Here is a 27972-nt window from a genome sequence, read left to right as displayed (position 1 = left end):
TGGCATAGTGCCCTCCTTTTGAAGGAAAGCTGTTGTAGAGCCTTTGATTAAAAAACCTGGCCTTGACCCTGCAGTTTTAGCACACTAACCGTCCAATCTCCAAATTACCTTTAGTGTCTAAAATAATAGAGAAATGTGTTTTTGCACAGTTGCAACCTTTTTTAGATGCAAATGGGACCTTAGACCCGTTTCAGTCAGGTTACAAAGTCCTGACTCTGCACTTTTAAAGGTTTTTAATGACCTGTTTTTAATGACTGATTCTGGAGGCTCTGCCATTTTAGTGCTTCTAGACCTCACGGCTGCTTTTGACACAGTCGACCACACAACTCTTTTAAACCGCCTAAGAGATTGTGTGGGTGTCAGGGGGACCGCGTTGGAGTGGTTTAAGTCCTACCTGTCGGGGAGGTCCTTCTCCGTCAGGCTGGGGGACTCCACCTCTTCTTCTGCCCCCGCTTCACTGTGGAGTCCCCCAGGGACCCATTCTTTTTGCTTTGTATCTCCTCCCACTTGGAGAGATTTTTAAGAAGCATGGCATGTCTTACCATTTTTATGCAGATGACTGCCAAATTTACATGCCCATTGCCAAGAATGACCACAGCCCCCTGACACCCCTGCTCCTCTGTCTAGGTGACATTAAGGCTTGGTTAGCCCAGAATTTTTTAAAACTGAATGAGGGAAAAACTGAAATGATGGTATTTGGATCAGCCCTCACGGACTTGGGATCACTCGAAAATTATTTGCATCCCAAAGTCACCAGCCTTGGCGTCACCATAGACAGTGATTTTAGATTTGATAAACAGATCAATGGCGTTTTAAAATCGGGCTTTTATCATCTTCAACTTTTATCCAAGGTTAAGCTGTTTTTATCTTTTAATCTTTTTGAGCAAGTCGCGCATGCTTTTATTTCTTCTCGTCTGGACTACTGCAACGCACTTTATTCTGGCGTTAGCCACAAAGCACTTTATTCTGGCGTTAGCCACAAAGCACTTTATTCTGGCGTTAGCCACAAAGCACTTTCCCGCTTGCAGTAAGTCCAGAACGCTGCGGCACGACTTTTAACAGGGACCAAAAAACGAGAACACATCACCCCTATCCTTGCATCTTTGCACTGGCTCCCTGTTCATTTTAGAATTGACTTTAAAATTTTGTTGTTTGTTTTTAAAGCTTTGAATGGACTGGCCCCTCAGTACATTACTGATCTCATCAAAATGTACCAACCCCCCCCCCCCCCCCCCCCCCCCGCGCTCTGAGGTCTGAGGGCTCCAGCTCGTGGGTCCAAAGACCAAGTGTAGAACCAGAGGGGACAGAGCGTTCTCTCTTGTCGGCCCTAAGCTGTGGAACGCTCTGCCCCTCCACGTCCCAACAGCCCCCCCCACTGTGGACTGTTTTAAATCACGTCTTAAAACCCACTTTTATTCTCAGGCTTTTAACGCCGCGTGAGTCGTGTGGTCCCCTGTGTCTTTTATTTATTTTATTGTTCTTATTTATTTTATTGCTTTTTAAGCATTTTTATATTTCTATTTATTTTTAAATTGTTGTATTCTTATTTGTAGTTTTTTAATGTGTTTGTAGCTTTTAATCTGTTTTTATTTTTATTTTATGGTTTTATACTTATTTAGTGTTGGACTGTTTAGTTTAGTTTTTTATGTGCAGTCACATGTGCAGCACTTTGGAAACACGTTGTTGTTAAAATGTGCTACACAAATAAAGTGGATTGGATGTGTGACCAATTAGTTAATTTGCACGAGGCTGTGTCCTGCCATTTTGCCTTCATGTTTCCTATGTTCATGAGTGAACTATGGATGCACAGGGCCTAACAGTGTTTAGCATATCACAGTAACATCCAAAGGCAGCGTAAGGATCTGCCTTTTTGCGTAAGTAATTTGATATGGGGAAACTGACTGCACATGCGCAAACGCCCTCCTCCACTGGACATGAGCCGCAAAGGCAGAGCTGCAGTTTGCCTTCAGGGGGTGTGGTCATCACAGTAACTCAGGGGGTGTGGTCATCACAGTAACTCAGGAGGTGTGGTCATCACAGTAACTCAGGAGGTGTGGTCATCACAGTAACAGGGGGTGTGGTCATCACAGTAACTCAGGGGGTGTGGTCATCACAGTAACAGGGGGTGTGGTCATCACAGTAACTCAGGAGGTGTGGTCATCACAGTAACTCAGGAGGTGTGGTCATCACAGTAACTCAGGGGGTGTGGTCATCACAGTAACTCAGGAGGTGTGGTCATCACAGTAACTCAGGGGGTGTGGTCATCACAGTAACTCAGGAGGTGTGGTCATCACAGTAACTCAGGGGGTGTGGTCATCACAGTAACTCAGGGGGTGTGGTCATCACAGTAACTCAGGGGGTGTGGTCATCACAGTAACTCAGGAGGTGTGGTCATCACAGTAACTCAGGGGGTGTGGTCATCACAGTAACTCAGGAGGTGTGGTCATCACAGTAACTCAGGAGGTGTGGTCATCACAGTAACTGCTGACACTTTCAAATCTTTAGACACTGTAAGCTGAAGATGTAAAAACAAATATATTATAATTAAAACAAATGATCAGAATGAATGTTTCGTTCATTTCAATTTAGCCTGATTCGCCCATCACTCTGAAGGATCACAGACCAGTGACATGGTGACCATGGTTCCTGACAGACCAGTGCAGGAACCATCATTCCTTCTGGCAGCCTGGGTTTGTGGTGGAGACACTAGAGCAATCCACTAGTGGGCAATCCTGGTCCTCGGGGGCCGCAGTCCTGCACGTTTTAGATGTTTCCCTGCTCAAACACACCTGTTATCATGATGGGGCTCTGCAGAAAGCTTGACAAGGAGCCACTAATTGGAGGTTGGTGGCCATGTTGGCTGAACCCAACCAACACTCCACTTTATTCTCCTTCACCCTTTATTTTACTGTTAAGAATTCATTTAAAGGTCTTTCACTAAACTTGAAAAAAAATTGTAAAAAAAACAATTACAATTTTTATTTTTATGATGCAATGAAGTGAAAAGTTGAAAAAAGTTTTGTGTTATACATGTTTTAATTCATCTACTAATGTCAGGGTTAGTGGAACTCAATTGCACGACAGACAAGAAGCTCAGTTCAAAAGTGTTTATTATTAAAACCACAGCAGAAGCAAAGTCAGGCAGTCCAAGGTCAAAACCAGTACAGGGGATAGAGGAGGAAATCCAGGAGGAGAAGTCGGGCAGCAGGAGGTCAGAACACAAAGGCAACATGAGGAAAAATGGCGGGTACGAATAGTGTGAGAACGCAGACGAACTGGCAACCAGAGCTACAAGAGAGGGGAACTAAATACAAACACTCATGACAATTACCGACAGCTGTGACCAGGAGGAGGAAGCAGGAGAGCAGAGGGGCGGAGCTAAGGGGAACACAGGGGGGGAGGAGTGAAAACTCTCAGGAAGGCAGGGCTGAGTGAGAGCAGGATCAGGACAACTAAAAACCAACAAAAAACAATTTCAATCTGTTAATTAAATTATGGGAAAATTCATACTTTTCAATGTTTTCAGAGCCCCTGTACAGAATCCCCATTGCACCAAGCTTTCTCTCGCATCAGTGCTTCTGCTAGGGTCAGTCTTTGTGGCGTCGTTCCTTAGTTTAAGTTGACGAGGATCGAAATTTTAACACGGGAGAAGATGACCAGTCATCCGTCCCTTTGGTTTGAGCTTTATTCAACATTAAACTTTGTGCACCAAATACAAAACAGACATATTGCATCAGCAGAGGATTTCCTCTGGAAAACACTACGTCATATTGAAATGATTCATGTGACTCGCTTTACATGGAACGTCACAAATTCAACATGAGAAACGGTTTTTGCACCCGTTTCAAAACCACTGCATATATGAAACTTCAGAAGCTGCCTCAGCCTCATTTTAAAGACTAAACCTGTTTTGTGTCTCTCCAGGTAGATTTGATGGTGGCTGACAATGGTCACAGTGTTTCTGGATATCAGTGAATCTGTTTTTCAGGGTTCATCAGGCCAAGGAATCAGCATTGTGTCAGTGGCAACGATTCAGATGTTAGTTTATTGGAGGTCATTCATTTTGAACGTATTGCTTGTAATGCAGTTAAAAATCAGTTAAATGAGCCAAATCCTCCGCAGACAGCTGAAATACCCCCAATGAGCCGTTTACTGCTGCTCTTGTAAAACACACACGTAGTCCAATCATTTCTGAGTCCTTCCTGGTTTTTTTCTCTCTATGAAGCTGAAAACCGTCTCAATAAATTGACATCAGTCCAAACTGATTTTCCTCTATTTTTCTGTCTGCGCCGCCAAACTGCAGAACAGCAAAGTGGAGTCACAGCAGGGGGTGACTCTATTTTCTGACAAACAGAATTTTTCGCTCTTGTCTCCTGGTTGTGTATTTGGGGAGTGTCTGCACTGACCCCTGCCCTCGCTCTCGGGACGTTCTTCAGGATGCTTTGCGCCAGCAGCTGGACTCCGCTGCACTATGGCCACGTGTCACTTCCTATTCAGGCTGTGTGTCAGTCATGTAACCTGCTTTCAGATGATTCACTTGTTTCTGGAGGAAACGCCGGAGGGGCTCAGTGATTCTGAGAGATCTCTTCCCGTCGTTGCTGCTCGGCTTTGACGCCGCGCAGACGAACGTCTGTTTTTCCTCAAACGTAGTCGGAGGCTCTCAAACGAGCTGGTTTTCGGGATCTGAGCTGCTCTTGTCTGCTGAACATGTGGGAGATGTTTGAGCAAACCAGCCGGACTCCTTAATTGTGTAACAAATTAGATGTGAGGGCCCCATTTTTTAGCAAGAACTTTACACATTATTTTTGTGTCAACCCCAATGAGGCTAAAAGGCCTGAAAGAAGAGCAATCAGTGGGGTTTTATTTGGTTTTAAAATACAGATTATTCTAGTTTGTGTTAAAGTTGGGGGCAATATATTATTTAAGACTCCAGAAACATATCTAAAACCAGTGTTACTAAATTGTATGACTTTTTGACTCAGTGAAATCAAAATAAGACTTGCATTTACTTGGACTTGAGACTGAGTGACTCTAGACCTGGACTCAACAAGATGCTGAAGTACAGCAGTGTACAGAAGATCACACCAGCTTGTGTAACTCTTTCACACCCACAAAATGATACTTTTATTCTAACATTTGCATTCACAGGAACTTCAAGGCAGGATGACATTTCACACAACAGTTTCTTCACTCCTGGTTGCCCACCCACAACTAATGAACCAAACTAAACTAGATGAACTAATTAACTACATGAACTGAGGAACAAAAACACAGCATAGCACAACCATACACGCAATACAAACCCAACATAACCCTCAACAACATAGAAAGCACGACAAACAGAACTCCCATGGTGCATTGCAGCAACCGCCTTGTTACACACTGTAAATTGGCTGTTAAACACTGATGTGACACACTCCCTTCAGCATTGTACACTCAAAACATTGAATACAAGGGTCATTTAGGTTTTTGTGTTGTGAAAGTGATTCAGGAAATCCAGAATCAATGGAACCGACAGAGTCTGACTTTGCCCACCAAGGGGAGCGGATCTCATTCCCTTCCATAAAAGTCATCCATTCTGGATTTCTTGAATGAAGAAGACAAAAATCTAAATTATACTTCTATTCAACTCATTGTGGGGAGTGTCACTCATAGAATAAGTCATTTTAAAAGGTGATGTTTTCTTCAAAATTCAAATTTTTCATTTAAAAACAAGTCATTACATAGGAGTCATTTTTAGGCAATCTTGTATAAAATAGCCAAAACACTATTTTAGGCAACAGAGAAAGTTGTGTGTTCGGGTTTATATTTGATCAAATTCAGTGGTTCCTTTTGGGGGAAAAACACATTGAAAGAAATAGATATTGAAATTATATTTTAAATTCTTTATTCAAGTTCACAGTCATAGATTTCTATTATCTTTTGCACAATATGATAGCAGTTAGAGGGTTTCTGGATCCTTCCATCCATCCATCTATTTTCTAGACCACTTATCCTTTTCAGGGCCACAGAGTGCGAGAGCCAATCCCAGCGTACTATGGGTACAGGCAAGATACACCCTGCATAGGTGGCCAGGCTGTCACAGGGTTTCTGGATGCTTAACGGATAAGTTCTTTGTTGTATTTTTATTTTATTCAATTAAAAGTGTGAAAGTGTCTTCAAATGTCTGTGATTATATTAGTGGAGTATCGCATTCGTTACGCTACATTGTGCCTCAGCACTTAATTCATTAAATGACTTGTTTAGGACTTGAGTAGAAATGTTTAGGATGTGGACTCGACTCGGGACTTGAGCACAAAGAATTGGGACTCGACTTTGACTTGCAAAACAAGGACTTGGTTCTGCCTCTGGGCAGACCCTTTTTAATGGCCTGCAGCTCTTGTGCTCTGATGTTACTGTCCAAACCTACCTTGACCTCTTCAGTGATAGTCTGAAATTGGAAATCTGATTTGAACAATGATTGGTTAAAATTATTTCAACGTATTTTTTTACATTATATTATATATTTTGTAGTTCATTTGTAATTTCTCCTGATAGTAAAGATAGACAGTTTATTGCTTTTTTCAGATTCAATGTTTTTAATTCTCCACGCTAGCAGTTTACTGGCCTTTTCGCCCAAGTCGTAAAAAGTCTGTTTCAGCCATGGTAGGCTTTTTGCAGGCTCATCGGCTGTTAATTTTTTTGTAGTCTGTTGTTAGGATAAGTAATTGTTTTGGTTTTTCAAGATCATTGTTTTCATTTGTGTCAATTTCTAATGATTTTGTTTGGCTTTCCAATTTTGCTGTGTATTCTCTTTGTATTTTACGTTTTGTAGATGTAAAACTCATTTTTTCCCCTCTAATGTATGCTTTAAATGCTTCCCACCTAATGCACACATTTGTTTGTTCAGTAGTCTCAAAGTAGATTTTGAGGAGCTTCACAACAACCTCGGTGACTTCAGCTTTGGTAATGGACGAGTCCACCTCTGAGAACCCAGCCTCTGCTTCCTCAACGGAAGACGTGGTGGTGGGATTGAGGAGGTCCTCGAAGTATTCCTTTCACCACCCGACGATATCCCCAGTTGAGGTCAACAGCTCCCCACTTCCACTGTAAACAGTGTTGGTGGAGAACTGCTTCCCCCGCCTGAGGCGCTGGACGGTTTCCCAGAATTTCCTCGGGGCCGACTGAAAGTCCTCCTCCATGGCCTCTCCGAACTCCTCCCAGACCCGAGTTTTTGCCTCCACCACAGCCCGGGCTGCAGCTCGCTTGGCCTGCCGGTACCTGTCGATTGCCTCGGGAGTCCTATGAGCTAACAGTGCCCGGTAGGACTCCTTCTTCAGCTTGACGGCATCCCTTACTTCCGGTTTCCACCACCGGGTTCGGGGATTGCCGCCACAACAGGCGCCAGAGACCTTGTGGCCACAGCTCCGAGCAGCAGCTTCGACAATGGAAGTGGAGAACATGGTCCACTCGGACTCAATGTCTCCAACCTCCCTCGGGATCTGTGAGAAGCTCTCCCGGAGGTGGGAGTTGAAAACTGCGTGGACGGAGGGCTCGGCCAGATGTTCCCAGCAGACCCTCATAACACGTTTGGGCCTGCCGAGTCTATCTGGCCTCCTCCCAGTCCAGCACATCCAACTCACCACCAGGTGGTGATCGGTTGACATCTCTGCCCCTCTCTTTACCCGAGTGTCCAAGACACGTGGCCCTTTAAATGTTGGCGTCGCAAGGAATTGTGGGGCAGCATGAGCTGGTCTCCTTTGGTAAAGGAAGCATTGTGGCAGCCGCTAGGACCTAGGCCTCTCACTGAGCAGGACTGTGGGAAGGGGGTGTGGTTTAAGTCTCACGCGTTTTGGATGTTCTGTGCTGTTCTGTCTTTAGTTTTTGGCAGTTGTGAAATAAAAGACAAGTTTCATCTTCAGCTCCGGCGTATCCTTCATCCTGTCACATTGGTGACCCTGACATGAAAGAGTGGGCAGCTGTGTGTGTAACATGTCAGCGTGCAAAGGTCCACCAGCACACCAAGTCACCCCTTGAACCGTTTCCCATTCTGGCTAGACGTTTTGACTATGTGCATGTGGATTTGGTGGATCCTTTGCCTCCTTCGCAGGGTTACACCCACCTGCTTACAATGGTGGATCGAACCACCAGGTGGCCAGGTGGCCCTCTGTCCTCCACGACTTGTGCAGATGTGGCGCGCATGTTCCTTTCTTCTTGGGTCTCGCATTTTGGTACCCCATCAGATATCACCTCTGACCGGGGCCCCAAGTTTGTGTCAGAGCTTGGGTCTGTGATGGCGGCGTCTTTGGGTGTGCAGGTGCTCCGTACAACTGCATATCACGTACCGGTCCAGTAAAGCAGCACTACGTGCCGCACTGTCTGACAGTAACTGGGTGGACCGTTTGCCTTGGGTAATGCTGGGGTTGCGTTCGTCTCTTAAGGAGGACCTAAATGCCGAGCTTGTGCTTTGTCAGCCGCTCTGTGTTCCTGGGGAATTTTTGCCTGAAAGTTCTGCTCCGCGACCCTGGTCGGAAGTCTGTCCATTTTCCTCTGGCCATTTTTTTGGCTCCAGGCCCCTTTCACCACTGCTTTCCACGGTCATTTGTTCCGGCGGAGCTCAATTCCGCCCGTTTCATTTTTGTGCGACATGATGCTCACCATTCGCCCTGACAACATCCATACGATGGCCCCTTCAGGGTCCTGGAGAAGGGTCCTAAGGTTTTCATGCTGGATGTGGGTGGGCGCATGGAGCACATTTCGTTAGACAAACTTAAGCCTGCTCATATTATGTCTGATAAGGTCATGTTTCCGGCCCAGGTTCCCTGTCGTGGTCGCCCTCCTTCAAAATCCCCAGTTGTTTCTTCTCCTGATAGGCGTTGTAGCGCACAGCCTGCGGATGACTGTTAGTCTCTTCCTCGTAGATGCTCTGCTTCACATGTTTCGCCTGCTGTTTTGCCTGAAGGACAACGCAGCCGTTATGGCCGACTGCTAAAGCCTCCAGTGAGGTATTAACTGGCTTTCCCAGGTTTGCCTTCTGGGTGTTGGGGGGGGGGGGGGGGGGCTGTGTGGCGGCTGCTAGGACCCAGGCCTCTCACCCAGCAGGACTGTGGGAAGGGGGTGTAGTTTAAGTCTCCCATGTTTTGGATGTTCTGTGCTGTTCTATCTTTAGTTTTGGAGGTTGTGAAAATAAAAGCCAAGTTTCATCTTCAGCTCTGGCGTATCCTTCATCCTGCCACAGCATCAGTGTTTCCTAGGCTAAAGGAGGCCCTAAAGGAAGCATCAGTGTTTCCTACGCTGAAGGAGGTTCTAAAGGAAGTGAAGGAAACTTCCGTACGAGATGGGAGCTGGAGATAAAACAGCCTTCAATGATGCTTCTTCGTTTGATTAAAACATGTTTAATATCGAATAGGATGACATCAAAAATCAAAAGCTGATGACATGACAGGGTGAGAGAAGCAACTTCCAATAGGCAACTCTGACACACAAAGGAAGCTCCATCACTTATATGTAGGGATGCTCGATATTGGCTTTTCTACCGATGTCCGATATTCCGATATTGTCCAACTCTTAATTTCCAATACCGATATCACCGATACCGATATCACCGATACCGATATTTGCTGGCTTTTTACATCAAAACTGTTAGGTAACAACAACATAAAATATCTCCTACTGTGGAATTAACACATTATGCCTAATTTTATTGTGATGCCCCACTGGATGCATATGTGAATCAAACATGGCTTTCCAAATGTACACACTGAGAAAAATAAGAGAACAACAACTTAAATTATGGAAGAAGGTGCCATATTTATTTAGTGTTAGAGAGAAACCTCAACAACAAACTCAACAACACCACAGACAATATAAAAAAAAGGAAGAGGCATATCTTCAGTCCATTAGTTGTAAACAGTCAATGAATGAATAACTGGACATAACTTGTCAAATAATAGACTCAAACTGGGCTCAATCTCTTTTAAGAGTAACAAAATAGTGCAACTATAAACAAGAAAGGCACAGAAATGCTCACATAAAATTAAAACAGCCCTCCTTTAAAGTGCAACAACAACAAAGACTGAAGTTGACTCGTCCATATAACTGGTCTATTTCTTTCCCATGTCCTCATGTGTAAGAGGGAGATTGTTCTGTATGAATACAAGCATCTCAGCATCTCAGCAATGTATGAGATTTCTCTTCTCATCAATGATGTGGGTACCAGTGCTGAACACTGGTTCACTGTCAACACTGGTGCAGGGTGCAGTCAGGTACTGGTACCAGTGCTGAACACTGGTTCACCGTCAACACTGGTGCAGGGTGCAGTCAGGTACTGGTACCAGTGCTGAACACTGGTTCACCGTCAACACTGGTGCAGGGTGCAGTCAGGTACTGGTACCAGTGCTGAACACTGGTTCACCGTCAACACTGGTGCAGGGTGCAGTCAGGTACTGGTACCAGCGCTGAACACTGGTTCACCGTCAACACTGGTGCAGGGTGCGGTCAGGTACTGGTACCAGCGCTGAACACTGGTTCACCGTCAACACTGGTGCAGGGTGCGGTCAGGTACTGGTACCAGTGCTGAACACTGGTTCACTGTCAACACTGGTGCAGGGTGCGGTCAGGTACTGGTACCAGTGCTGAACAGTGGTTCACCGTCAGCACTGGTGCAGGGTGAAGTCAGGTACTGGTACCAGCGCTGAACACTGGTTCACCGTCAACACTGGTGCAGGGTGCGGTCAGGTACTGGTACCAGCGCTGAACACTGGTTCACCGTCAACACTGGTGCAGGGTGCGGTCAGGTACTGGTACCAGCGCTGAACACTGGTTCACCGTCAACACTGGTGCAGGGTGCGGTCAGGTACTGGTACCAGCGCTGAACACTGGTTCACCGTCAACACTGGTGCAGGGTGCGGTCAGGTACTGGTACCAGCGCTGAACACTGGTTCACCGTCAACACTGGTGCAGGGTGCAGTCAGGTACTGGTACCAGCGCTGAACACTGGTTCACCGTCGACACTGGTGCAGGGTGCAGTCAGGTACTGGTACCAGCGCTGAACACTGGTTCACCGTCGACACTGGTGCAGGGTGCAGTCAGGTACTGGTACCAGCGCTGAACACTGGTTCACCGTCGACACTGGTGCAGGGTGCAGTCAGGTACTGGTACCAGCGCTGAACACTGGTTCACCGTCGACACTGGTGCAGGGTGCAGTCAGGTACTGGTACCAGCGCTGAACACTGGTTCACCGTCGACACTGGTGCAGGGTGCAGTCAGGTACTGGTACCAGCGCTGAACACTGGTTCACTGTCGACACTGGTGCAGGGTGCAGTCAGGTACTGGTACCAGTGCTGAACACTGGTTCACTGTCGACACTGGTGCAGGGTGCAGTCAGGTACTGGTACCAGTGCTGAACACTGGTTCACTGTCAGCACTGGTGCAGGGTGCAGTCAGGTACTGGTACCAGTGCTGAACACTGGTTCACTGTCAGCACTGGTGCAGAGTGCAGTCAGGTACTGGTACCAGTGCTGAACACTGGTTCACTGTCAACACTGGTGCAGGGTGCAGTCAGGTACTGGTACCAGTGCTGAACACTGGTTCACTGTCAACACTGGTGCAGGGTGAAGTCAGGTACTGGTACCAGTGCTGAACACTGGTTCACTGTCAACACTGGTGCAGGGTGCAGTCAGGTACTGGTACCAGTGCTGAACACTGGTTCACTGTCAACACTGGTGCAGGGTGAAGTCAGGTACTGGTACCAGTGCTGAACACTGGTTCACCGTCAACACTGGTGCAGGGTGCAGTCAGGTACTGGTACCAGTGCTGAACACTGGTTCACCGTCAACACTGGTGCAGGGTGAAGTCAGGTACTGGTACCAGTGCTGAACACTGGTTCACCGTCAACACTGGTGCAGGGTGCAGTCAGGTACTGGTACCAGTGCTGAACACTGGTTCACTGTCAACACTGGTGCAGGGTGCAGTCAGGTACTGGTACCAGTGCTGAACACTGGTTCACCGTCAACACTGGTGCAGGGTGCAGTCAGGTACTGGTACCAGTGCTGAACACTGGTTCACTGTCAACACTGGTGCAGGGTGCAGTCAGGTACTGGTACCAGTGCTGAACACTGGTTCACTGTCAACACTGGTGCAGGGTGCAGTCAGGTACTGGTCCAGCAGGGAAGAGGGCCTGGTTGAGCCTCCAGTCCTCCACGGACATTTCATTCACCGGGCTTCTCCTTCTTAGCCACGAGTCCAGCGTGTTGTCTTTGTTGTTGTTAAACGTCATCAAGCGCACGCCCGTAAACGTCCCATGCTGCGTTCATGCAAACTCGGAATTTCCGATATCGGTTGTAAAAATCCGATACCGATATTTCCAAATATTACATTTTTAAGTCAATATCGGCCGATAATATCGGCGGACCGATATTATCGGACATCCCTACTTACATGGTCAGCGAATGCATGCAGCTAATTAGGTCAATACAATAAGCATCACTGATGCCATAGCACCTGGTTTCACTTAGGACATCTCCTAGCCTCCAGAAACCCTAACAGAATGTGATATGGCCTGCATACTACAAAGCATATATTAAAACAAGGAATAAAACATACCGTATTTTCTGCCCTATAAGGCACACCTGGTTATAAGGCACACCTACATTGATTGACATAATTTACAACTTCATTCATATATAAGGCACACCGCCCTATAAGGCACATGGAATAGACCAGTGGTCAGCAACCTTTATAGCTCAAAGCCATTATGTTACATTTTCCACTGATTATAACACCCAGAGAGGTGCATGCATTTTATTTTGATAGTCCTACATGCAGCCTATGCCAGGAGGACACTACACACAAAACCTTCTTCACTACTGGTTGACAACTTACAACTACCGGTAATAATAATAATAATAATAATAATAATAAACTAAACTACTTGAACTAAGCAACAAAAACACAACACAACACAATTATTACCGACACCACAAACCAAATAGAACCCCCAATAATTGCATTTAAAACACCACAAACAGCTGCAATGAATTATGAGAGTTTCTATCGGCTGCACTGAGGAGCTCAGGTTGAATTTGTCGCTGCAAGGCATGATGTCCCATCATGCCTTGCAGCGACAAATTCATGTTTTGTGTTGTTGGAGGTTATTGTGGGTCGTTGTTGGGCTTGGTGTTGTGTTGATTGTGTTTATGTGTTTTTGTTCCCCAGTTTAGGGAGTCATTATTTCATCTAGTTTATTTTGGTTTGTTAGAATGTTGGTGTGCAACCATGAGTGATGAAGGTGTTGTGTGGAGTGTCGTCCGCTCTGAAGATCCAGTTGCGAAGTTAGAGTTGTCAAAATAAAAGCTTCTGGTTGTTCAGCTGTCAAATAGAAGTCTTGAGTAGAACAATCGTCCATATATAAGGCGCACCGGGCTATAAGGCGCACTGGCAGCTTTTGAGAAAATTTGAGGTATTTAGGTGCCTTATAGGGCGGAAAATACGGTATATGAGAAGATATAAGGAAATATACTTCAGAAGCGTCAGTGTTTCCTTGGCCAAAGGAGTTTCTAAAGGAAGAATCAGTGTTTCCTTGGCCAAAGGAGGCTCTAAAGGAAGCATCAGTGTTTCCTAGGCTAAAGGAAGCATCAGTGTTTCCTAGGCTAAAGGAGGATCTAAAGGAAGCATCAGTATTTCCTAGGGTAAAGGCGGTTATAAAAAAAGCATTGAGCCTCCTTTCATCGGCTTATTGAGAATTCAAATGTTACCTATCATGGCCAACAGCACTAAACACTTCCTGGGTTCAGTAGAAGTCGATAGATAAGGAGATAGGAGGGACATTTAGGACACACACTGACTGAGTGTGAGTGGATGAGTTGAGGCCCGCTGAAAAGGAATTCAGTGGTCAAACCAGCCTGGGGGAGGTGTGTGTGTGTGTATGTGTGCTGAGGGGGGGTTTAACAGAAACATTTTGAGGTTTCATCTTTTGCACACAAATAAATGGTGGAGATCTTATGCAAAATACACAAACAATTTTAGATTTTTATGGTCACATTTTGCAATGTCACTTGTTTATTTTTGTTTGCTTTGTTTGATTTTCCAGCTTATTTTCTCTGGATTTCCTCTCAGAATGACTGTAGGCCTCCTCTATGAGTGTTGTCACTCATCTATTTACACCAGGAGCCAGTTAATAGTGCAGAACAGCCAAAAAGCAGAAGTTACAATGACATTTAGTTCATGCTGCCTGGTCTAAACAAAGTGATTTAAACAGAGCTGACCCAAAAAAAATGTAAAATGGTGCAACCACAAAAACACTTTAATTCCTATTTTGTCATTTTTGGAAAGAACTGCTGAAACGAGATTACAAATGACCTGAAAACCAACATGGGAATCAAACATTTCTGAAACTGGTGGAATTAATTAATGAATTACTTTTTTTTTTTTGAGCCTTTTCACACAAAATGACTTGCAAAAAATAGTAAGGAAAACCCTGTGATGGCCCATGAAAGCACAGAGGCATTCAAACACACCTGAATACACTTTAATCCTGTGTGTGTGTTCAGGAAAAAGCGCATATTATACACTATGACATTGAAACACAAAAAGCACATGTTTAAAATAAAGAAAAAAATATTGTTGAGCTCAAAGGTTGAAGCTAGTGACTCAGAAAATATCATAAATATGTGAAAACAGAGTAAAAAAAACGTAAAGTAAATTTTACGTATTTTTTTTACATCATCTATTTTCTACAGATGATGGTCTTTGCCGTCCATACCCCGGGAGGTTTGACGGCATGAGCAGGGGTTTTAGAATTTCCCCACTCTGGGACCTATGTTCAAAAAAACCTGTTTTTACACTTCTAAAACCGCCTCATGTGGATGACAGGACAGAAACATCTGGTTTAGGTGAACCAGTTCCTGATGTGGATGACAGGACAGAAACATCTGGTTTAGGTGAACCAGTTCCTGATGTGGACGACAGGCTCTTAATTCGAAACAAATTCTGTTTGTTGAATAAAGCAATATTTCATTCAACAAACAGAATTATTATTATTTTTTTAAATCTTCTGAAAAATTAAAGGAGGGAAATAAATAATGGCAAAAGACAACCCCCCCCCCCCCCCCCAATGTGTCCGGCTCTGACTCTGCACCAGCTGGACACTGACTCGTCTCCAGTTGCTGCTCTGTGCTGTGGGGGCAGCTGGAGGTTCCACTCCCCCCCCACCCATCTACCATCTGCTGGTAAGACGACTCCCCCAGCGGGGCGAGCGTCCCGCTGGGGGTAACACTGGAGACCAGAGACACTGAAAGCCATTAGACTTTGTCAATAAAAAGCCGAGTTGCTCCAGAAGTGGTCCAGAGTTCAGTCCCGGCAGATGATTCTGGATTAGCTGTTAATTACATCAACTTTAAAGGTATAGAGAACTGCATTGACTGAGGACTCTGGTAGAGTTGGTCATGGTTCTTACTTTTTAATCCTTTGGGCTGCAGTAACAAGCTGCTTCACAAGCGTTTTCAAAGTTGCTCAGATGATATTTGTTTTACTTGAGAGTGAGGAACCGGAGCCGTCTGCCTTTTCCACGGGTATTAATTACTGCAGAAGCTCACGCTAAAAGGTCTGTGTACTGTGTAAACCAAACATCAGAGCATCAAATGCATAAAAAGCCTCTTCTGTTTATTCCCTCCGACATGTTAAATGTGACTCATGGTGTGAAAAATGGCCGAGCAGCAGCTCCAGCATCGCATTGCTCTGTGAATTTACTGTATTTCTTATAATCCCACTCGCCAGGATATCATTGCTGGAACAATCACAACTCTATCCTGAATGGATGAACAAGAGCTGCAGCTTCTTTGAAAACTGGAAATACTTCTGACTGTTCAGTAAAAAGAAACAAGTAAAGATTGAAGTGCAGCATTGAAACAGAAAAACCATTAAGATGATCCCACGTGTTAGAAAATACTAAGAACTAGAAGACCTTCCTGAAGGACCCGAAAACCTGCATCTGTGGCCCACATGGTTTACACTGGGGTACTGGAGAATCGGAATCATCTTTATTGTCACTGTAACAGGTACAATGAAATTGCATAGAAAGTTGGGGGAAAGAAGGACAAGAGGTGAGGAGAGGAGGAAAAAAAAGACGGATTACAGATTGTGCTCAAAGGATTCATCCATCCATCCATCCATCCATCCATTGGTGGAGATTTCCCAGAGGACTTAGTCTTCAGTCGCAGCAACATTAACACGATCACCAAGCATGTTCATGGATTCTGTGAAATCCCCCGACAGGATCACAGACTTTATGGAATGAAGCGACTGCAGGAGTCGTTCGTGTCTTTGACCTTTCAGGAATGTGGGACGATTCCGTTAATTTTGAACCCTTCAGTAACCTGCTTTTAACTTCCGCCCTGTTGGCACACAAAGCGTTAATGGTTGGAAGTGTTCTCCTAGATAAGACAGACCTCTGGACCGTTCTGGGCGAAGTTCGTCGTGTACAGCACGAACGTTTCAGGGAACTGCATTCTCACCTGAAACACTTCAGACCAGACGAGTTCTGAAGTCTGCAGTTTTACTGTTCTGCCTTCCAAAGTCAGTCTTTCCCATGTTTCTGATGGAGCCAAGAAAAGAACCTCAGAGAAAGACCAGGAACCTTGTAGACACTTTTATTTTACATTATCTTGCCAAAAGTATTCACTCGCCTGTCTTCACATGCATATGAACTTAAGTGGTGACTTGCTCTTAAACCAGATTTATTAGGCTGTGAGTTCACGCTTTGCAGTGTAAGGATCAGTATCTGTACTGATGTGGGAGGAGAAGGTCTGGCTCACCTGGTTCGCTGACCCGAAGACTTTCTGTCAGGTTTGAGGTCTGGACTCAGTGCAGGACCGTCAGGCTGGATTGTGCAGGTCTCTGTGGACCTGCTTGGTGCTCTGATGTGCAGTCGTGTTGGAACAAGAAGGAGAAATCTCCAAAGTAAGGGACGACTCCCCAGAAACTGATTTTATAGACCTGTGGCCATGGAAGTGACTTGAACACCTGAATTCAATGACTTGGAGAGGTGAGTGACTACTTTTAAAAATGTAGTGTTGATTGTCAGTTTCCATAAAGAACAGAATGTATTTTATGGAGGTGTATTAGGGAGTATTAGTATTATTACCTTCATGCACTTCAGAAAAATTCAAAAATCAAAGTTGAGATTTTTTCCCCCCGGAGAGACATCTTTCCATCCCTCATCATTTCCCCGTGGATGTGAAATCACATTAAATCATTTAATTCTGACTATATAATTCATCCATTCATTGGTGGAAGTTTCCTAGAGGACTCAGTCTTCAGTCACGGCCAAAATAGTCAGAATTTAGAATTGCTTACTGCTCCTGGACATGTGATTTTGTTCTAAAAGTTCCTTTGCCTCACTGTAGGGGCAGTACTGAGCACAAAGGGTCAAAGGCAATCCATGGTTGCACAATGTTTTCTTGCTTGACCCTGCAAGACAAAATAATTGTCAAAGAATACATATATAAATAAAATCACATTTTAATATTGAGTTGATGTAGATACTCTTTTCTATAAAGAGTTAAAAGAAAGTACCTTATAATAATATAATGTGAAATAATACCTATAATAGGTCTGCCTCTTCTGTATGGGTAAAAAACATCCCGTCTCTATAAACCAACGATACAAATTCACCACATAACACTTCCTTACAACACTTCTAAAACTGATGGATCGATACAAATGTCTCGTCTGTAGGGGGAAATCAAAATACCACCAATGACTCTTCTTACTGACAAAACCATGAAAAAAATCACTTTCTCTTCATTTATCTTCACCTTTTCTTCATTTGTCTTCATTTATTTTTACTTTATCTTTATTTATCTTCATTTATCTTCACTTTATCTTTACTTTATCTTTACTTTATCTTCATTTATCGTCACTTTATCTTCTTTTATCTTCACTTTATCTTTTTATTGTCACTTTATCTTCATTTATCTTCTTTTATTGTCACTTTATCTTCATTTATCTTCTTTTATCTTCACTTTATCTTTTTATTGTCACTTTATCTTCATTTATCTTCTTTTATCTTCACTTTATCTTTTTATTGTCACTTTATCTTCATTTATCTTCTTTTATTGTCACTTTATCTTCATTTATATTCACTTTATCTTCATTTATCTTAATTTACCTTCATTTATTTCAACACTACAGTGAGTACTTTGTTTTCAACATTTCTCTCTTCTGCTGGTGACGTTTCTTATACCATTCTCTCTATCTTCCTCCCCCTCTCTCCTCCTCATCTCTCCTTTCTTCCTCCCCTCCCCCTCACTCCCGTCTCTCACTCCCTCTCTCTCTTCCCTCCTCTCTCTTCTCCTCTCCCTATCTCTCTCCCTCCCCCTCTCCCTCCACCCCCTTTCTCCCCCCTCTCTCTCTCACTTTCCTCCTCCCTCTCTCTCACTCTCCCCTCCCCTTCTCTAGCTCCCTCCCTCTCCCCTTCCCCTCCTTTTCTCCCCCTCTCTCTTCCTCACTCTCCTCCTCCCTCTCTTTTCCCCCGTTTCTCTCACCCCCTCTCTCACCGTCTTCCTCTCTCTCACTCTCCCTCCTCTCTCTTCCCTCCTCCATCCACACACACGCACGCGCGCACACACACACACACACACACACACACACACACACACACACACACACACACACACACACGCGCGCGCACGCACACACACACACACACACACACACTTCACCAACTCGGAAACGCAGACGCGTTTCGCGCTTTGCGCGCGGCAGCGGAGCGAGACACGGACCCGCGAGGAGCCACATCTCCTGTACTCCTCTTCCTCCTCCTCTGTCCCGGTGTTTGTCGGTGCGCTCTCCGGTCCAGGTGTCCAGATGTAGGTCGGTGAACGCTCGCTGTCCCGCTGCGCCGCCGCGTCTCGCGCCATGGAGGAGCGCTGCTCCCCGGAAGCCGAGAGGATGGAAGCGTGGCTGGACGACCACCTGGACTTCACGCGCTGCTACTTTGTCAGGAAGGCGTCCAGGTAAACGGGGGAGCCGGGAGCCGGGGACTTTCTACTCGTCCACCATTGATTTGTTTCAGCTTGGTTCATTTGAAGGATTTCAAAGTATATTTGACACATTTGAAAGGATTAATAAGAATATTTGACACAAAAACACAAGATATATATTTCATGAAGCAGTGTTTAGGGTTTTATCTGGGTGGGACCAGGCCAGTGGGGGTCAGGGTTCGCCGTAGATAGATAGATAGATAGATAGATAAATAAATACTTGAATGATCTCCAAGAGAAATTCACAGTTCCAGCAGCAGCAATATGGAAACATGCAGGGTTAAAAACAAACAAAACAAGCAATAGGTAAAGTAGAAGAATATAACTTCAGTATAAACAATAATTAAGCAAATAATTAAGCAATAAACAAAATTAATTATGTATGATACTATACTAAATATATATGGACATATACTAAATATATGAAACATATAAGATATCAATTAGAAATAACAATATGTAAAAGTACACGGTCCAGGATTTATTTTCTCAAAACATTCTGAAATCTCACCCGTGGACGAGTTGTCCTACAATCCTTTACAGGACCAGTCTATGGGGGGCAGGACTACTTTACTGTACAGGTCTATGGGGGTCAGGACTACTTTACTGTACAGGTCTATGGGGGGCAGGACTACTTTACTGTACAGGTCTATGGGGGTCAGGACTACTTTACTGTACAGGTCTATGGGGGGCAGGACTACTTTACTGTACGGGTCTATGGGGGGCAGGACTACTTTACAGTACGGGTCTATGGGGGGCAGGACTACTTTACTGTACAGGTCTATGGGGGGCAGGACTACTTTACAGTACAGGTCTATGGGGGGCAGGACTACTTTACTGTACAGGTCTATGGGGGTCAGGACTACTTTACTGTACAGGTCTATGGGGGTCAGGACTACTTTACTGTACAGGTCTATGGGGGTCAGGACTACTTTACAGTACGGGTCTATGGGGGGCAGGACTACTTTACTGTACAGGTCTATGGGGGTCAGGACTACTTTACAGTACGGGTCTATGGGGGTCAGGACTACTTTACTGTACGGGTCTATGGGGGCAGGACTACTTTACTGTACGGGTCTATGGGGGTCAGGACTACTTTACAGTACGGGTCTATGGGGGGCAGGACTACTTTACAGGATGGGTCTATGGGGGGCAGGACTACTTTACAGGATGGGTCTATGGGGGGGCAGGACTACTTTACAGTACGGGTCTATGGGGGGCAGGACTACTTTACAGTACGGGTCTATGGGGGCAGGACTACTTTACAGTACGGGTCTATGGGGGGCAGGACTACTTTACAGGATGGGTCTATGGGGGGCAGGACTACTTTACAGGATCGCTCGGGGGAGCCAGTCTGGACCCTTCAGTCTTTGCTGGTTCTCCATACGAGCCACTTCCTCTGAGTCTCGGGCTCCACCGGTCCGACCTGTTGGTGAAATGATGTGGATCTGGGACAACCGGCTCAGGTGGTCCTTGTGGTCCAGCTGGTCCTATGTTGTCCAGCTGGTCCAGACTGTGTGTCTTCGGGAAGCTCAGTCTTCAGTCAGTTCCTCCTTGTAATCATTAACTTTTACTGCTGCTTAGATTCCCTTTATTTCTGCTCCGGCGCTACTCCGGCTGCTTGGTGTTAATTAGTGGAGCGGAGTTCCACCGGGCCCCGGCCCGGGACGCTTCACACACTTAATTTGGAAGGTAAACAGATTCCAAATCGGTTTCCTGGGCTGTTCAGGGTCCCTGCTGGTCCTTAAAGAGGCTCTAATGCAGCTTGTGCTTCATGTGAGGAAGACTTAGGATGTGTGGAACTGTGTGGATGTGGGCCGTCTCTACACCAGGCCCAGCAGAACCAGAGGAACTGTGTGGATGTGGGCCGTCTCTACACCAGGCCCAGCAGAACCAGTGGAACTGAAAAACATTATTCTCAAAGTTATTCTGATCCTCTTCCCTTCTGGCTGATGAGAACTATCAGGAATCAATCTGGACCCAATCAGGAACCAATTAAGAACCAATCGGAAACCAATCAGGAATCAATCAGGAACCAATCAGGAGTTGTCCTGCAGTCCAGCACTAAACCATGCGGTACCACGGAGAAAACAGCCTCAAGCAGACAAGTGAGAAGAATGGCGAGAAGCTTGCCTTTAAAATGGAACAGAAACCAGATTAGAGTGGCAACAGTGAGAACTGTTTCAGAATCAGCAGACTGTCGAGAGCCGGAGTCAGAAACCAGGTGGAGACTACCAGTAGCTTTCCAAGGAACTGGTCCAAACCCAGTAAACTACACTCTGAAACAAAATGCGCTCCAGAAATGTTCTTTCAAAACATGGAGAGCAAGATGAGCTCCGGTAATCAGAGAGTCGAAACATAACCAGGCAACCACAGGCCAGCTTAAAGACCTACCAACCAAAAACAGTGAGAATTAAAACCTCTAAACAGTCTGGAACAATCAGACACAGTCTAATCCCAGTCCAAATACTAGCCTCAGTCCAGTTTAATAATCAAAAGAAATCCCAGCCCAAACACCACAAACCAGTGAGAATAAAACAAACCAGTCAGAACAATAGAACAAACCAGTCAGAATAATATAACAATCCAGTGAGAATAAAACAAATCAGTGAGAATAAAACAAACCAGTCAGAATAATATTACAAACCAGTGAGAATAGAACAAACCAGTCAGAATAATATTACAAACCAGTGAGAATAAAACAAATCAGTGAGAATAAAACAAACCAGTCAGAATAATAGAACAAACCAGTCACAATAATATAACAAGCCAGTGAGAATAAAACAAACCAGTCAGAACAATAGAACAAACCAGTCAGAATAATATAACAAGCCAGTGAGAATAAAACAAACCAGTCAGAATAATATTACAAACCAGTGAGAATAAAACAAACCAGTGAGAATAAAACAAATCAGTGAGAATAAAACAAACCAGTCAGAACAATAGAACAAACCAGTCACAATAATATAACAAGCCAGTGAGAATAAAACAAACCAGTCAGAACAATAGAACAAACCAGTCACAATAATATAACAAGCCAGTGAGAATAAAACAAACCAGTCAGAACAATAGAACAAACCAGTCACAATAATATAACAAGCCAGTGAGAATAAAACAAACCAGTCAGAACAATAGAACAAACCAGTCACAATAATATAACAAGCCAGTGAGAATAAAACAAATCAGTGAGAATAAAACAAACCAGTCAGAATAATATTACAAACCAGTGAGAATAAAACAAACCAGTCAGAACAATAGAACAAACCAGTCACAATAATATAACAAGCCAGTCAGAATAAAACAAATCAGTGAGAATAAAACAAACCAGTCAGAATAATAGAACAAACCAGTGAGAATAATATAACAAACCAGTGAGAATAAAACAAACCAGTCAGAACAATAGAACAAACCAGTCACAATAATATAACAAGCCAGTCAGAATAAAACAAATCAGTGAGAATAAAACAAACCAGTCAGAACAATAAAACAAACCAGTCACAATAATATAACAAGCCAGTGAGAATAAAACAAATCATTGAGAATAAAACAAACCAGTCAGAATAATATTACAAACCAGTGAGAATAAAACAAACCAGTCAGAACAATAGAACAAACCAGTCACAATAATATAACAAGCCAGTGAGAATAAAACAAATCAGTGAGAATAAAACAAACCAGTCAGAATAATAGAACAAACCAGTGAGAATAAAACAAACCAGTCACAATAATAGAACAAACCAGTGAGAATAATATAACAAACCAGTGAGAATAAAACAAACCAGTCAGAACAATAGAACAAACCAGTCACAATAATATAACAAGCCAGTCAGAATAAAACAAATCAGTGAGAATAAAACAAACCAGTCAGAACAATAAAACAAACCAGTCACAATAATATAACAAGCCAGTGAGAATAAAACAAATCATTGAGAATAAAACAAACCAGTCAGAATAATATTACAAACCAGTGAGAATAAAACAAACCAGTCAGAACAATAGAACAAACCAGTCACAATAATATAACAAGCCAGTGAGAATAAAACAAATCAGTGAGAATAAAACAAACCAGTCAGAATAATAGAACAAACCAGTGAGAATAAAACAAACCAGTCACAATAATAGAACAAACCAGTGAGAATAATATAACAAACCAGTGAGAATAAAACAAACCAGTCAGAACAATAGAACAAACCAGTCACAATAATATAACAAGCCAGTGAGAATAAAACAAATCAGTGAGAATAAAACAAACCAGTCAGAATAATATTACAAACCAGTGAGAATAAAACAAACCAGTCAGAATAATAGAACAAACCAGTGAGAATAAAACAAATCAGTGAGAATAAAACAAACCAGTCAGAATAATATTACAAACCAGTGAGAATAAAACAAATCAGTGAGAATAAAACAAACCAGTCAGAATAATAAAACAAACCAGTCAGAATAATAGAACAAACCAGTGAGAATAAAACAATCCAGTGAGAATAAAACAAACCAGTGAGAATAAAACAAACCAGTCAGAATAATATAACAAACCAGTGAGAATAAAACAAATCAGTGAGAATAAAACAAACCAGTCAGAATAATATTACAAACCAGTGAGAATAAAACAAACCAGTCAGAATAATAGAACAAACCAGTGAGAATAAAACAAACCAGTCAGAATAATAGAACAAACCAGTGAGAATAAAACAAACCAGTCAGAATAATAGAACAAACCAGTGAGAATAAAACAAACCAGTCAGAATAATAGAAAAAAACCAGTGAGAATAAAACAAATCAGTGAGAATAAAACAAACCAGTGAGAATAAAACAAATCAGTGAGAAATAAAACAAACCAGTCAGAATAAAACAAACCAGTCAGAATAATAGAACAAACCAGACAGAATAATAGAACAAACCAGTGAGAATAAAACAAACCAGTCAGAATAATAGAACAAACCAGTGAGAATAAAACAAACCAGTCAGAATAATAGAAAAAAACCAGTGAGAATAAAACAAATCAGTGAGAATAAAACAAACCAGTGAGAATAAAACAAATCAGTGAGAAATAAAACAAACCAGTCAGAATAAAACAAACCAGTCAGAATAATAGAACAAACCAGACAGAATAATAGAACAAACCAGTGAGAATAAAACAAACCAGACAGAATAATAGAACAAACCAGTGAGAATAAAACAAACCAGTCAGAATAATAGAACAAACCAGTGAGAATAAAACAAACCAGTGAGAATAAAACAAACCAGTGAGAAATAAAACAAACCAGTGAGAATAAAACAAACCAGTCAGAATAATAGAACAAACCAGTGAGAATAAAACAAACCAGTCAGAATAATAGAACAAACCAGTGAGAATAAAACAAACCAGTGAGAATAAAACAAACCAGTGAGAATAAAACAAACCAGTCAGAATAATAGAACAAACCAGTGAGAATAAAACAAACCAGTGAGAATAAAACAAACCAGTCAGAATAATAGAAAAAAACCAGTGAGAATAAAACAAATCAGTGAGAATAAAACAAACCAGTGAGAATAAAACAAACCAGTGAGAAATAAAACAAACCAGTGAGAATAAAACAAACCAGTGAGAATAAAACAAACCAGTCAGAATAAAACAAACCAGTCAGAATAATAGAACAAACCAGACAGAATAAAACAAACCAGTGAGAATAAAACAAACCAGTGAGAGTAAAAGAACAAACCAGTGAGAATAAAAGAACAAACCAGTGAGAATAAAATAACAAACCAATGAGAATAAAACAACAAACCAGTGAGAATAAAAACAAACTTGTGAGAATAAAACAACAAACCAGTGCGAATAAAAGAACAAACCAGTGAGGATAATGGAACAAACCAGTGAGAATAATGGAACAAACCAGTGAGAATAAAACAACAAACCAGTGAGAATAAAAACAAACTAGTGAGAATTAAACAGACCAGCGAGAATTAAACAGACCAGCGAGAATAAACCAAGCCAGTTATTGATCTTTTCTTTGTCTGACCAGCGGTTTGCTCTTGGTCTTTGACGCGGAGTGTTTATACTCGGGGGTCTTTTATTGTAAAACATTTCTGATTTCTGTAAGAATGAATAGCAACTCTCTTCCTGTGTTGCTGTGGTGAAGGGGTTTATGTCCTGTTTGCTTTCTGAACTTCATAAAAGAGGAACTTTAATCTGTGGTGATACTTTTTGTTGAGCAGAGTTTAGACACCATAGGGGTTTTTGTTAGAGCCATTTCTCCTCTTCACTCCTCCTCTCCCCCCCCCCCCCCCCCCTCCTCTTCACTCCTCCTCCTCCTCCTTGTTTTATTTTCATCACATGTTGACTTTATAGTTGTCTACTGTTTTCTTGATTCAGTCTTTGTGGCTCCTGCCCTGTGGCCCCAGCTCTGAGTGATGATCCTACTGGTTTGGACAGAGCAGGAAAGCACTGACTGAGACATGGCCTTGTTTCAGGCTGTTATTATTGTTGTGGGCTGTGACTCTGACCAGGCGGCGGTTCAGGTGAACTTCTGAGTATGGACACTGAAGGGCCATCCACACCAGGAACCCGGTTCACCTAAACCAGATGTTTCTGGCCTGTCGTCCACACCAGGAACCCATCCATCCATCCATCCATTGTCTACCGCTTTATCCGGGGCCGGGTTGCGGAGTCAGCAGTCCGAGCAGAGTGGCCCAGACTTCCCTCACCCCCAGACACTTCCTCCAGCTCTTCCGGTGGCACCCCAAGGCGTTCCCAGGCCAGCCGAGAGACATAGTCCCTCCAGCGTGTCCTGGGTCTGCCCCGAGGCCTCCTACCGGAGGGACATGCCCGGAACACCTCCCTGGGGAGGCGTCCGGGGGGCATCCGAAATAGGTGCCCGAGCCTCCTCAGCTGGCTCCTCTCGATGTGGAGGAGCAGCGGCTCTACTCCGAGCTCCTCCCTGGTGACTGAGCTCCTCACCCTATCTCTAAGGGTGACTGAGCTCCTCACCCTATCTCTAAGGGTGACTGAGCTCCTCACCCTATCTCTAAGGGTGACTGAGCTCCTCACCCTATCTCTCAGGGTGACTGAGCTCCTCACCCTATCTCTCAGGGTGACTGAGCTCCTCACCCTATCTCTAAGGGTACGTCCAGCCACCCTACGAAGGAAGCTCATTTCAGCCGCTTGTATCCAGGATCTCGTTCTTTCGGTCATGACCCATAGTTCATGACCATAGGTGAGGGTAGGAACGAAGATCGACCGGTAAATCGAGAGCTTCGCTTTTTGGCTCAGCTCCTTCTTCACCACGACGGACCGATACAACGTCCGCATAACTGCAGACGCTGCACCGATCCGCCTGTCGATCTCACGCTCCATCTTTCCCCCACTCGTGAACAAGACCCCAAGATACTTGAACTCCTCCACCTGTGACAAGGGTACTCCACCGACCTGGAGGTGGAAAGCCACCTTTTTCCAGTCGAGAACCATGGCCTCGGATTTAGAGGTGCTGATCTTCATCCCAGCTGCTTCACACTCGGCTGCGAACCACGTCAGTGCACGCTGAAGGTCCTGGTTTGATGGAGCCAACAGAACCACGTCATCTGCAAATAGCAGAGATGAGATCATGTGGTCCCCAAATTGGACCCCCTACGGCCCCTGGCTGTGCCTAGAGATTCTGTCCATGTATGTAATGAACAGAACCGGTGATAAAGGACACCCCTGCCGGAGGCCAACGTGTACAGGGAACAGGTCCGACTTACTGCCGGCAATGCGAACCAGACTCCTACTCCGGGAATACAAAGACCGAACAGCCCTCAACAAGGGACCCCGGACTCCATACTCCCGGAGCACCCCCCACAGGACATCTCGGGGGACACGGTCGAAAGCCTTCTCCAGATCCACAAAACACATGAGGACTGGTTGGGCGAACTCCCACGAACCCTCAAGCACCTGGTGGAGGGCATAGAGCTGGTCCAGTGTTCCACGACCAGGACGAAAACCTCATTGTTCCTCTTGGCCGGACCCTCCTCTCCGGTACCCTGGAATAGACTTTCCCGGGGAGGCTGAGGAGTGTGATTCCTCTGTAGTTGGAACACACCCTCCGATCCCCCTTCTTAAAGAGAGGGACCACCACCCCGGTCTGCCAGTCCAGAGGTACTGTCCCCGCCCGCCACGTGATGTTGCAGAGACGAGTCAGCCACGACAGTCCCTGCACATCCAGAGACTTAAGGAACTCTGGGCGAATCTCATCTACTCCCAGTGCCTTGCCACCGAGGAGCTTCACAACAACCTCGGTGACTTCAGCTTGGGAAATGGACAAGTCCACCTCTGAGAACCCAGTCTCTGCTTCCTCAATGGAAGACGTGGTGGCGGGATTGAGGAGGTCCTCGAAGTATTCCTTCCACCGCCCAACAATGTCCCCAGTTGAGGTCAACAGCTCCCCACGTCCACTGTAAACAGTGTTGGTGGAGAACTGCTTCCCCCGCCTGAGGCGCCGGACAGTTTGCCAGAATTTCCTCGTGGCTGACCGAAAGTCCTCCTCCATGGCCTCTCTGAACTCCTCCCAGACCCGGGTTTTTGCCTCCACCACAGCCCGGGCTGCAGCTCGCTTGGCCTGCCGGTACCTGTCGATTGCCTCGAGAGTTCTATGAGCTAACAGTGCCCGATAGGACTCCTTCTTCAGCTTGACGGCATCCCTTACTTCCGGTTTCCACCACCGGGTTCGGGGATTGCCGCCACGACAGGCGCCAGAGACCCTGCGGCCACAGCTCCGAGCAGCAGCTTCAACAATGGAAGTGGAGAACATGGTCCACTCGGACTCAATGTCTCCAACCTCCCTCGGGATCTGTGAGAAGCTCTCCCGGAGGTGGGAGTTGAAAACTGCGTGGACGGAGGGCTCGGCCAGATGTTCCCAGCAGACCCTCATAACACGTTTGGACCTGCCGAGTCTATCCGGCCTCCTCCCGGTCCAGCACATCCAACTCACCACCAGGT

At 44.5% G+C, this 27972-nt stretch overlaps 1 protein-coding gene across 5 annotated transcripts in view; it reads left to right on the top strand.

Moving 5' to 3' along the window:
* Positions 1-27972, top strand: part of pde5ab (phosphodiesterase 5A, cGMP-specific, b) — a 174559-nt gene that overhangs the window by 24779 nt on the left and 121808 nt on the right. For 3 of the 5 annotated variants that reach the window (XM_080519100.1, XM_080519099.1, XM_080519098.1), the window contains exon 1: positions 18860-18992. The exons of the other annotated variants lie outside the window; for them this stretch is intronic. In XM_080519100.1, coding sequence (XP_080375226.1) covers positions 18895-18992 — 98 coding nt within the window. In that variant the 5' untranslated portion in view covers positions 18860-18894. Of the gene's footprint in view, positions 1-18859; positions 18993-27972 lie in introns of those variants that run through there. 5 annotated transcript variants of the gene reach the window in all.

Source organism: Blennius ocellaris (genome assembly GCF_963422515.1).
Source record: "Blennius ocellaris genome assembly, chromosome: 23".
Classification (NCBI taxonomy): Eukaryota; Metazoa; Chordata; class Actinopteri; order Blenniiformes; family Blenniidae; genus Blennius; species Blennius ocellaris.
The sequence above is the reverse complement of the archived record's forward strand: the minus strand, read 5'-3'. Positions and strand labels throughout refer to the sequence as shown.